This window comes from Triticum aestivum, chromosome 2D, assembly GCF_018294505.1.
Source record: "Triticum aestivum cultivar Chinese Spring chromosome 2D, IWGSC CS RefSeq v2.1, whole genome shotgun sequence".
In the NCBI taxonomy this organism is placed as follows: domain Eukaryota; kingdom Viridiplantae; phylum Streptophyta; class Magnoliopsida; order Poales; family Poaceae; genus Triticum; species Triticum aestivum.
Genome location: NC_057799.1, coordinates 249,147,641 through 249,160,256, shown reverse-complemented (window position 1 = coordinate 249,160,256; position 12,616 = coordinate 249,147,641). Strand labels below are relative to the sequence as shown.

Below are 12,616 nucleotides of genomic sequence, written 5' to 3'. Positions count from 1 at the left end.
GACTTTGACGATCCGACTACGAACGTGCGAGGACGTCGTGCCTTAGCAATCGCTAAACCAACTCCGAAAGGTTATTGACCATGCCGGAGCACGATCAACCGAACCACGAAGGTCTGTTTCCTGCAGGCAAACGAAGAACAAGCAAGAAACTAAGATTGCAATCTGGATATTGCGAATATAAGAGGAAAGCTTTATTGATCAAGGTGGGGTTCTGTGACGCCTTTGTCTGGTCGTTGAACACAAACGAAGTACGCGAAGTTGCAGCTATGACGAACTTTTAATCTAAACAAAACCCAAAGTCTAAACGATGCCCTAAGGGCTGTATATATGGAGGAAGAGGGGGGGAATTTCGTGGCCCTTAGAGGAGGGGTCCGAAACCAACCCTAACTCTTGCTTCCCCACACATACGGACTCTAAAAACGGCCTATATTCAAGTATTTTGAAAATACATGGGTCTGGCCCAAAAATAAGGTGACGCAGCACCTAGAATAGCCTCTGCACAAAAATTATGAAGTGGCATCTTGTATATTTCGTTCAAGGCTTCATGCACTCATTATGGTGGCTTCAAAGTCCTGAAATCATCACTTAAAACTCTGCTCTTGTCTCCCTTGCGCATACCATCAACTCCATGCTTGTTCTTGCTCCAATGTTCATCCTTCTCCAAGCTAGGCCCTTCATTTGTAAGCAAAACAAATGTATCCAATTTAGGCAGCATCATATTCTCATGAACATTAGAATCATTACCAAGAAAAGAAAGTACCTCATAATTTAATTGGCATGCACGAGCTCTAGTAATCGGTCCAGCATGTATAGTAGCAGGGGCTATGGGTGTAACAATGGTATTGATGTCCTCATCAGGCTCTCTCTGATTTCGTGGTCGTCTAAACGACAACCCACAGTCTCACGATCGAGCGCTGAGCTGAGTACCGGGCTGTGGCCAACGCCGTCGTGGAGTGCTCTTGGCTACGACAGCTACTTCAGGAGTTGCTATGTGAGGTTACCAAGGCGACGCTTGTCTACTGTGACAACGTCTTCGCGGTGTACCTCGCCGCCAACCCTGTCTATCATCGACGGACGAAGCATACTGAGCTCGACATACACTTCGTCAGGGAGCACGTCGCACTTGGTTGTGTTCGCGTTCTCCATGCGCCCACCGATCAACAGTTCGCCAACTACCCACCTCGGCATTCGAGGGCTTTCGGTCCAGTCTCTGCGTCAACGGCGACGCTTCGACTGCGGGGGGTGTTGAACATGAGTACATGTACGTAGGTCTGGGTTTCGTATGCAGTACCGTAGTGTCCGTCTCCCTCTGTATGTACGTGTATCTTAGGAGACAAGATACCGGTCACACCCTTGTACCTATATATATATATATATATGCCTAGTGCACGATCAATCAATTATCGATGCACCAAATCATTCTTTACAATAACATTGTGTTGATACTTAGAAAAAAAAATCCTTGTTGACAAAGAGGGGGAAGTCGGAAACCCCCAACACTCAACCGACACAGGAATCATGTATTCCACAGGGTCCTATGTGCATAAGACAACGATCCAATCGAAATTAGTATCGAACACCCTCTCCGAACCCAATATTAATCCGCAGACCCAGCCGGACTCCCGACGGCGAGAGCGAGGACCAGGTGAACCGGCCAGCCAGACAACCCCGGCGCATCGCCTCGTGGTCTTCCTCTTCTCCCCCCGCACCCCGAATCCCCTTGCCTCGCCGTCCCTGAAACCCTAATCCCTCGAAGCCGCAACACAACCTCTCCCTCGCTTCCGCCCCGCGCCCCCGCCCCGATCCAGGTGAGCCCCATCACGCTGAATTCCGATCCAGAACGTCCCTTGCCAATTTTGGGCGGTAATTCGGTCGAGGGTTTATCGCGGATAGCTTCGGTGCTGAGAAAATTTCTGACGTGTGGTTTTTGATCCAGGGTGGAGCGTTGGGCAATGGATTTCGAGCGACAAGTTTGAGCTCTCGGATCGGTTTCAGGAGGTTTTAGATGGGTTCGGACCGGCAACATGGTGGCTCGGGGGACGTGGTGGCGCCGAAACGGCGGAAGAGACAGAGACAGCTGCTGCTGGAGTCCAGCGACTCTGAAGCGGATGAATCTTGCCTCTTGACGCGGCACAAGTCTGACGAGCCTAATGCCGCCTTAGGCAACGGTGATCAATCAGTGGAGAAAGTGGTGCCTCCTAGTTCTGAGCTTCCTGGGGCTAAAACTACTCAAAGAGATGGTTTAGAGAAGAACAAGGGAGATGAACTTAACAGTGCCAGCAGTCGAAATGGTGATGACCTGTCAGAGGAGAAAGTGGTGCCTCTTAGTGCTGACAAGCTCCACAGGGTCAAGTCCACTCAAGGAGACTATCCAGAGAAGAATAAGGGAGATAAGAACAGCAGGAGTAGCTCACAGCCTGACTCCAAGAGGAGCAAAATCGAGGATGCCAAAGTTGGTGCTGTTGGAAACGGTGGAAGTGCTTCAAAGGATGTAACTGTAGGGAAAATGCTGCGTCCAGGGTTCCCAAAATGGCGGTTCGAGAAGCCCGAGGTAAGGGCTGGACGAGTTGATGAGAAAGGTGGGGTGGAGATGAAGGCAACCATTGGCTCAAAGGTCAAGGAGCAGGTATCGAGCTTGGATGACAAGAGGAGACATGTAGAGCTACTGAAACGTAAGAAACACAAGCCGTTGAAGACTGACATGAGCAACTCGGTTGACTCTGACCGACAGGAATGTGGGGAGGAGACGAAGGCAAAGTTCAAGGAGCAGGACTCAAGTTTGGATGTCAAGAGGAGGCCAGTAGGATCACTGAAACATGAGAAACACATACTGCTGAAGACTGACAAGGCTAGCTTGGCTGGGTCTGTCCAAGGGGAAGTTATAAGGGTTCAAGGGAAAAGTGGCCTTTTGAAGATCCTGCCAAAGAACGATAAGGTGCTCAGGGAAACCAGCGATGGCAAGATTCTGCCGAAGAAGTTGAATGTTGATGGGGATACCAGTGATGGCAATACTCTGCCAAAGAATGTTAAGGTGGAGGCTGGGGATGGCAAGATTCCGACGAAGAGTGGTGTTTTAAAGCTTCTTCCGAAGAACAATACGATGGTCAGAGAAAACACTGATGAAAACCTTATTCCCAAGAACATTAAGTTGGAGGGGGAGACCAGTGATGGCAAGATTTTGATGAAGACCAGTAAGATGGATACAGGAAGTGGCGATGACAAGGTCGCGACTAAGAACTGTATGGTGGATTTAAAAGCTGTTGCTGGCAAGATTCTGTCGAGGAACAGTAGGGTGGATGAAGAGACCATTACTGGCTATGAACAGGATAAGGATAAAAGCAGTGCTCTCATCGAGTCCCAAAAGCGGGATTTAAATGGTGGGAAGAAAGTTACTGGAAAGCTGGTCTCCTCTGTCATATTGAGGAGAAGCGATCCAAGCGTAGTGGGAGTTTCTTCAGGCCATACTGTGAAACAGAAAAGTTCAAAGGTGCAGCCGAAGATCTCCTCACAAGGCAATCATCAGCCCTCACCAAGCCTGAAAGATGAGAAAAGTGAACTTGGTGAACACAAAAATGAGAAGAAGAGATTGCTTCAGCATAAAGGTTCACCAGAGAATTTATCCAAGAAAGTAAAACTGGAAGTCACTGATCTGCAAGGCACATCTGATTCTGCTCCCAAGAAGCATGTCATGATGAAGAAACCAAGGGGAGGACCTCGTAGTGCACTTAAGCAGAAACTCCGGGATCAGATTAAAGGTATACTATTACATAACGGATGGACAATTGATCTAAGGCCTCGGAAAGATAAAGATTATGAAGATTCTGTGTATGTTTCTCCACAAGGTAGTAGCTATTGGTCAATCACAAAGGCTTATGCAGTGTTCCAAGAGCAAGTGAAAAGTTCACAGGATGAGAACCCTACAGGTGGACCAGGTGTTGCAGATGCTTCCTTTGATGCCATATCAAAAGAGGACCTAGCAATGCTACAAAGAATTGTGCGGAAAAGAAAGGGCAAAAAAGAACATTCTGCTGAGAAGGGAGGGGACAACAGAAGCAGGAACTCAAAAGGTGCCTCTGCTGGTAGAAGTTCTAGAAACAAGTATCAGAAAAACAAAGAGAAGGTAAAAGCCAAGCATCTGGGATGTGCACTTCTTGTCCATGGTGGTGCTCGTAATATGGAAGGCATGGGTAACTATGTTCCATATAAATGGAAGAGGACGGTTTTATCGTGGATGATAGATCTGGGGGTTGTTTCACAAGATGCGAAGGTCAAATACATGAACAAAAAAGGAACACAGGCAATATTAGATGGTAGAATTACCAGGAATGGTATTTACTGCGGATGCTGTTCCAAGATTCTCACAGCTGCTAAGTTTGAACTTCATGCTGGTTCAAAAGAGCATCAGCCTTATGCAAATATCTTCCTAGAAGATGGCGGGGTTCCATTGTTGCAATGCTTACTTGATGCATGGGATAAGCAATCACAACATGAAAAGAAGGGATTTTACAAGATAGATCCTGCTGATGATCCTGATGATGATACTTGCGGTATTTGTGGTGATGGCGGTGACTTGCTCTGCTGCGATCGCTGTACTTCAACTTTTCATGTGGCTTGCTTAGGAATCGAGGTGAACATACAAGTATTTGGGTTAACAATTATCTGGACACTTTTGCTATCACTTATAGCCTTCCAGTTGATTTGAGCCCCAGCACTTTTAAAAGAGTTGCTTGCTAGGATGCTATGCTGATTTATTTATTTTACTTAGTTCTTTCTCGTAATGTCTCTTTTGTTTGTTCTCTCATGCTTTTATGCTGATATTTATATTTGTGCTAAATGCCTCTGCAGATGCCTTCTGGAGATTGGTATTGTCGTAGCTGTATATGCAAATTCTGCAGCTCTGCTGAAGAAATGACACCGTCTTCCACTGAGTTGCTTTCTTGCTTGCAATGTTCAAGAAAATGTAAGGCTCAACCCTCTCAACACACACGTGCTTGGTTGCACGCGGTCACACACACAAGTTTGTGCACTCTGGCAATTTCTTACACATTGTTGTTTTTCAGATCACCAGGTTTGTACACCTGGAACTGAGAGGGACTCCGTTTCTACCCCACCCGGTGCCTCCATTGATCACTTCTGCAGCCCAGGATGTAGAAAGGTATGAAATACATAATTGTTATCTGTTCTCGGTTTTTGGCAATAATTACTTGGTATGTGCCTGGACCAGTTTGTTAATTGATCAGTTGTTGTCCCCTTCCATTCTGCCACAGCAACATTTGCCTGCTTGCTTATGCTAACTATGGTTAGCACACTTAGTGTTACTTTTCACAGGCTTCAATGGTTTACATTTTTTTATAGTGGAAGAGAGCAACGCATCCAGCCCTTGTCAATTTCCATTGTTACAGGTTCTAGGTTGAGCCCTAACTGAACAAAAAACCAATTTTGCTGATAATTTGGCAAGTCAAAGCTGAAGTACGGGGCTGTTTGGTTTGTGACTAACTTTGCCAAAGATTGCCACACCTAAGGTTAGGCAAGTTTGACCAACTTAGGTGAGTGTTTGGTTCAAGCCACACCTTAGGCAAGCCACACTTGGACCCCACATGGCATACACACAAAACATGTGGCAAGATTTTCTTAGTCTTGCCAACTTGTGGCTCTCATTTTGATGAACTAACCTCAGGCAAGCTTGGCAAAAATGTGTGGCAAAGTGTGGCAATGCTAGGCCTAGAACCAAACAGCCCCTACGTCTTGTATCTCAGTATATAGAAAAAAAACTTCAACCAACCTGTATTGGCTTGTTCACATTTCTTAGCCCCTCTTAATACCTTTTTTCTTTTCTTTTGGTGGCAACTAAAGATCACTTTAGGCTAATTCTGTATGCTGGGAATATGCCACATCGAATCCAGTGATGAAATTATGATTTTGGCTACTTTTGTTTCTTGTGAAATTGATGTTTTTGGCTATTTATTACACCATAGTGTATACCTCTGAACTTGTACTGTCTGCAGAATATGTAGTTACGGTTGCACACACCACCTCTTAATATATGTTTCTAATTTTTGGATGCATTTTAAGTTTTATGGCTTAACTTCTTGTCCTTATCATTTTGAATCTTCCTGTCTGGCATGTAGAATTGCTTGTCGTAATCGTTATCATTATCTGCTCATTGCTACTTTGTTCTTGTGTATGTCCGGTCAAATTCACTCTTCAGATCTCTAATGTGGTGCATTTTAAGTTTTATGGCTTAACTGCTTGTTCTTATCATTTTGAATCTTCCTGGCTGGCATGTAGAATTGCTTGTCGTAATCGTTATCATTATCTTCTCATTATTACTTTGTTCTTGTGTATGTCCGGTCAAATTCACTCTTGAGAGGTTCTATAGAAGCACGATATTGACAAATCTCATCAAGTTAATAATATATCCATAGATCTCAATCGCTCTGATATTTTTTCATATCGCATCAATTTGGAGAACCTATACTTATTGATTACATTAATTGGTGCGCCGCCTTGGTGAAAATGTCGTACTCCCTCCGTTCCTAAATATTTGTTTTTCTAGAGATTTCAACAAGTGACTACATACGGAGCAAAATGAGTGAATCTACACTCTAAAATATGTCTATATACATCCGTATGTGGCAGTCCATTTGAAATCTCTACAAAGACAAATATTTAGGAACGGAGGGAGTATTTGTTATTATTTAAATTCTTGTGTTCATTCTGATTGCATGGGCACTAAGGCTATTCTGTTCTTCGTAACAACACAGATTTATAAACGACTAAAAAAGCTTCTTGGGTTCAAGAATAATATGGAAGCCGGATTTTCCTGGAGTCTGGTTCGCTGTTTTGCTGAAAGTGAGGCTGCACCCATGAAAAGGAAAGCAGAATTGGTATATTGCAACTCAAAGACAGCTGTTGCTTTCTCAGTTATGAATGAGTGCTTTTTGCCACGTATTGATGAGAGAAGTGGGATTAATATAATTCACAATGTCGTATACAATTGTGGGTAAGTATACAATGAGAAAAAAATCTGAATGATTTATTTTAACGATGCAAGGTGAATGAAATGATTCTTTTGTGGCTATATGTATGAATATATATGATTTCCCAGAAGTAGCTGTGCTTAGAATGGAAGTTATATACACCCAGCAGCCATGAATGTTATTCCCTTATCCTTCTGTTAGTCCCAAGTCCCTGGCTGTATGATTATCCAACACTAGGTGCACTTAGGATGGAATTCGTAATACATTCAGAAGCTGAGTATTTGTTTTCTTAGTCTTCATTGTTACTCCAAGTCCATAAGCACATGTTTTTTTCCGGGAAAATACGTGCATCAGTAAGAAAGATCAGCAGATTGTGCCTATGTGCAGTAAGAATTTAATTTTTTCGAGAGCATCCTGGGCCATTCTTTCTTAAGGTTGTCATTTATCCTGTAATATGATATGGCAGGTCGGATTTCAATCGTTTAAATTTTAGTGACTTCTATACATTTATTCTGGAGCATGGAGAAGAAGTTATATCTGCGGCAACTGTCAGGTAAACTTTTATATGCATACACTATTACACTTTGTTCGATTAATAGCCTTTTGTGATATTATCGGAGCCTTAGCCATCCCCATTTTATGTTACTTTAGTTCTGTCATGATTATTCAACTTAATACTTTTCCTACTACATCTATCTCCTGAGATTTGTGTTTAGGATGGGAAGTTAATCATTCATTGTTATCCCCTCCGATCCATATTAATTGTCGCTGATTTAGTGTGTACTAAATCAGCGATAGTTAATATATGGATCGGGGGGAGTAAATATTGAAGTTTGGATTGCAATTGGATGTCTGATTTTCCAAGAATGAACATATTTATTCGTAGGCCATTCTTGAGGCACTGAGACCAACTTGTACTCATGATGGCATGATACATGATTTTTTGACGTTCTGCATTTATCGATGTTACTTCACAGCCCTAAAGTGCTTAATTTGTCTCTTCTACATGAATCAGGATTCATGGAACTGAGTTAGCAGAAATGCCATTCATAGGCACAAGGGGCATGTATCGGGGCCAAGGGATGTGCCATCGACTGCTCAATGCAATTGAATCGGTAATTTAGTTTGACATTTGTTTCTGATCTTTGTTGCACAGCCATGTCACATGTGCATATGGGCATTTGGTTTGCCCCCCCCCCCTCCCTCCCTCCCCCCTATTTTCCTTGGGCAATTAAGATTTCTTGCATCGATCATCTCCGTGAAAATTTCTACCCTGTTATAGTAGGCTAATGATATTCTTGTACATTTGTTCCTGTATTTTTTGTAAACAACAGCAGTATGTTTTCTTGATTGATTTGTTCATCTAATTGTCGGGCAAGCTTGTATTTGTGATTTATACTTTCAATATGCGACCTTTCATTTCTTACCTATTATACCTGCTATGCGCTGAACTGACTATGTTTTTTTTTAGTAAGAACTGACAGACATGTTGATGAATGCATAGTTGTTCTGCAAATTGTACATTATAGTCAGGGTTTGGATTTCAAAATCATGATTGTAAGAGTTACTGCTTGGAACCAGAAATCCTGGTCGGCACCAGGATTTTGTTTTTAATGATGGGAGTATGCTTTTTTGAGCTGCGTTGAGTTGTTTTGAACTTTAAAAATCTGAAGAAAAAGGACAGAAAAAGGGAAACGTGACTAGGATTGGACTCGTAACTGCACAGTTGCTAGCTCCTAAGCTACCAAGGCCATCTTCAATTTTTTTTGAGGAACCCAAGGCCATCTTCAACGCTAAACACTATACCGGCGCTTAGGGAAAAAGAATAAACATCGTAAAAATTAGATAAAAATCATCTGAGCGCCTTCTGTTTCAATTGTAGACGATAATTACGGTCGCTAGCAAAGTTGGCCGCTGCACACAGCTTTTTACCCCGCATGAAAACAACACAAGCGGCCGGCACCTCTTTTTTAGTCGATGCCATCCCAGACATCGATGGCCCAATTGCCTATCTACCAGGAAATCAATCCTGGCACCCTGCGTTGGTTATGACCTAATGGAAGGTAGAAGCTTCTCCCGGAAAGGTTCCGCGACCTGGTTATAGGTGTGCATCCTTGTAGCACTGTTGCATAATGGTGACCGTGTAACGGAGACATGCGTTATGGAGTTGCATTAATTTGTCTTAATTTTTAATGAGCGACAGGAGTCATTTTAGAAAAAGCATCAAGTGTATTGAGTTTTAGTTGTTGGATTAAGGGATTGATATTGGTTTTTCATACTTACTGCTTACTTACGAAGTCAAGTTTAAGGCTTTAAGCTTTGTGTTTATCAGCTGAGGAAGTCCTTCTAACTGGATATAGCTGTGTTTGCATTGTTTTGTTTCACATGAATTTCTAACATGTTTTAGGGTTGATTCTTCTGTAGGCCCTTTGCTCTCTCAATGTTCGAAGACTAGTAATACCTGCCATACCCGAAATGCAGAAGACCTGGACTACAGTTTTTGGTTTTAAGCCTGTTGGCCCTATGAAGAAGCAAAAAATGAAGTCTTTTAATCTCTTGATTATCCATGGCACTGGTCTTCTGGAGAAGCGCTTGTTGCTAACAGCTCAAGTGAATCGACAAACTACTTCTGTGACAGGTCAAAATCCAAACTATTTTGAGCATTGTTTTCCATGATTTCCCTGTTATGAGTATTGTAAATCTGTAGTTTTATATTTCAACATTGCTCCCTATTCATGCAGTTAATGCCGTTGAATGTGACAAGACAGCTTCCCAAACGTTTGGGGAAGCAAGTGGATCCCTTACACCTGTTTATGTTTCTCAAGAATTTGCTGTGGGTGGTCATCCTGAAACTAAGGATCATGACACTTGTGCTTTGATTGAGGGCTCTTCAGGCTTGGCATCTAACCTTCCTCCTGTTTCTGAAGAAAAAACTGAAGAAACTATTTCTCCAGTTTCCATAGCTGATGTTAATTTGCATATAAGTGAAGATGACATGCCTTGCAAGGCTTTAGCTGACATTACGGAAAAAGTGAAATATGCAGAAACATATTTGACATTCGTTGCTGATAAGATTGTTGTAGAAGAGAAGCCTGAAGATAAATCTAGCTCCAGTTCTGCAGATTCAAAGGCTATTCCAATGACAGTGGATCCATGCCCATGTTCATCTGATGAGCTTGGGAAATATGAAAATTGCCCACCTAGTGTACATTCTGTTGATGCTGTTCTCGTAAAAGACAGACCTGAATCTAATTTCAGCACCAGTTCCATCTCTGGCCGCTTTGATACTCAAGAGGATAAGAAGTCTTGTGTAGTTCCTGCTAATACTGAAGTTCCTTTAGTCACTATGGGTCGAAAGCCTGATAACCACGAGTTCGAAACTATTGTCGCTGATGGTGGTGATATGCAAAGCTCACTAGAAGTTAAATATTTGGAAGTTCTAGTAGATGAAAGATCAACAGATGCCTATGCAACTAAAAATAAAGCATTTGTTGGTGGTGTAACTAGTTATGCTGCTGCTGTTACTAAAGACAATGGTCATTCTGCAGTTGATCTTGTAGTATCAGCAGAGAGATCACTGGATGAAACAAATTCTGTTGAGAGTGATAAGAGTGAAGTTAAGGTTGCAACAGTTGAAGTGGGTGCTATAGTCGAGAGCTCTAATGGGGCAGGCATTCCAGTTTCGGCGCTTGAAAAATCAGATGACATCAATGGTGAAGTTACCGCAAAGCCTACTCTAACTTGTGGGGATGGTCAACTTCATTGAGAGGATGGAGTATGCAATAGTAGCATGAAAGATGGCCTAGCTTCTAGAGACCCTGTTAATGCATGAGCTCTACATTTGGTGCTACAATATGCTGAAGGTATTTTTCTAGGGAGACAATTTTCTTGAAAATAGACACAATCTTACTGCAAATGTGATAATTTCACACTGTCATATCAATGGCAGGAAATATGCACTTGTTTTTGTTTTGAACTTGCAGTGCAAATAGGAATAGTTGGTCTTCCAAATGTATTTAAACGTTTGTTATGTAGGAATGACTGAATTCAATCCCGCGGTTCAGAATTCCCATGCTTTTCTTGTGCAACAAAACCGTCATAACTCTTAGCCATGTAGTTGGATATATATGGTGTAGAACCAGGACAAATTTCTTCTAAAAATTCATATACTCCCTCTATTTCGTAATGTATCCTGTCTTAGTTTTTCACGTTTTGCCCCACATCACAACACAGTGTTATGAAATCGAGGCACAATGAGTCAATGCATGCAGGAGCAGCGGCTCCATGAGCCCCAATGCTTGAAGCCTAAACAACGCCTCTTAACTCTTCCTTGGTATGTGAGTTATTGCTAAGGTGCACTCGATCCTTTTTGAAATTGGAGTACTTTTTGGGGATGGTATGGGTAAAAATGATACATGAGATGAAAGATATAGTTTAAGAAAAGGGCAGCTGGGTGCACGTAGCCCCCGCTTGCGCAGGGTCCAGGGAAGGGTCCGACCACTTTGGGTCTTGATAATAGTTCAGCAACTCAAATATAATTTGGACCATCTTTTGTGCAGATGCATCTACCTCATTGTCATGCTTGCTTGACTGATAACTTTGTTGAATAGGTGGGATCAGGGAGCATACAAGGAGATGCCACATTTCTGGAAGTTTTGGATTCGATGAGTTCGATGAGTTGTTTTGTTGGGATAGTCAATCAAGTTGCTGGCTCAAAGGAATACTTTGCTACCGAAACTGCTCCACACACGACAGTGTGTGGACGATAAGTGCACGACCAAAGGATCCAGCGGCCACTGCTCAGCTGTGCTTGAGATTCGTCGGCTCGATTTAATCGTCGTTCATGAGTCGTCCAAACTTTGTCGTCCCCATAGCATTGCTCTACTTTGCTACTGTCGTTTCTTCAAAGAACTGTTGGGAGATACTCGGGCTGGGATGAATGGACATTTTTGGTAAGATAATGTTTTCATCGCATGTATGCAAATTTTACTGTGGATGGATGACTATGTTCCTTGAAAGTGGATGACCATGTTCTTTTTTAGCAATTTAGCAATCAGTTGTTGTGTTCATTAGCTGTCGGAAAATAAATGAGCTAGACTACATCATCTGGTGTAATGGGAGGGGAGTGGCAACAGCTCTACACCCAAGTAGCCAGGTCTATGTCTCACTGCCATGGATTGTTGATGATTCAGGAGTTTTGTGGCTTCTTGGAGGCTGTATCAGATGATGAAAGCTTTGCTAGTTTTTTTTTATTAGGCACCTAGTCGCATCAGAGTTACACCCCAACTGGGTCACTCTTTTTGTTGTTGTGTACATACAGTATCTGCGAGTTCTGTCATCTCCTATAAACCTCTGCTCACCTCCTCAATAGGAGGCATGTTTCAGGGTATAGATCTTTGCTCTACCCTTGTACACATCTATACAATCGCCATGGAAGTACAAACCAATCGATGCTGCATCCGCTAGGCGCTGATGCTGCGACTCGCAGCATTGCTCCTAGATCTGTCATCTGTACAATCTGTCATTTCTGTTGATGCTTCAGTCGGTGTCCTGGATGATGCTTCAGTGAGCTATTGCTCGTTAGAGACATGATTAGGTTCAGCCTGGAGCTCGCAAGTTTTTCAAATACCGGCAAC

The 12,616-nt window shown here is 42.8% G+C and overlaps 1 protein-coding gene across 2 annotated transcripts; it reads left to right on the top strand.

Annotated features, from left to right (window-relative positions):
• Positions 1–1,568: 1,568 nt before the first annotated feature.
• Positions 1,569–12,021, top strand: LOC123052688 (uncharacterized). 2 transcript variants are annotated; one of them, XM_044475993.1, is made up of 11 exons: positions 1,569–1,808; positions 1,937–4,627; positions 4,846–4,960; positions 5,061–5,155; positions 6,765–7,003; positions 7,447–7,533; positions 7,996–8,095; positions 9,405–9,618; positions 9,722–10,843; positions 11,214–11,313; positions 11,591–12,021. In XM_044475993.1, the coding sequence occupies exons 2-9, from the start codon at positions 2,006–2,008 to the stop codon at positions 10,744–10,746; spliced, it is 4,497 nt and encodes a 1,498-aa protein (XP_044331928.1). In that variant the 5' UTR covers positions 1,569–1,808; positions 1,937–2,005; the 3' UTR covers positions 10,747–10,843; positions 11,214–11,313; positions 11,591–12,021. The 2 variants fall into 2 exon arrangements, with proteins under 2 accessions (XP_044331928.1, XP_044331927.1); XM_044475992.1 differs by lacking the exon at positions 11,214–11,313.
• Positions 12,022–12,616: the final 595 nt, after the last annotated feature.

Excerpts from the sequence above, each read along its gene's own strand:
- LOC123052688 (XM_044475992.1), top strand. The coding sequence starts at position 2,006 with ATGGGTTCGGACCGGCAACATGGTGGCTCGGGGGACGTGGTGGCGCCG. Across the intron at positions 4,628-4,845 it reads TGGCTTGCTTAGGAATCGAG|ATGCCTTCTGGAGATTGGTA; the intron begins GTGAACATACAA and ends ATGCCTCTGCAG. Across the intron at positions 7,534-7,995 it reads ATATCTGCGGCAACTGTCAG|GATTCATGGAACTGAGTTAG; the intron begins GTAAACTTTTAT and ends TACATGAATCAG.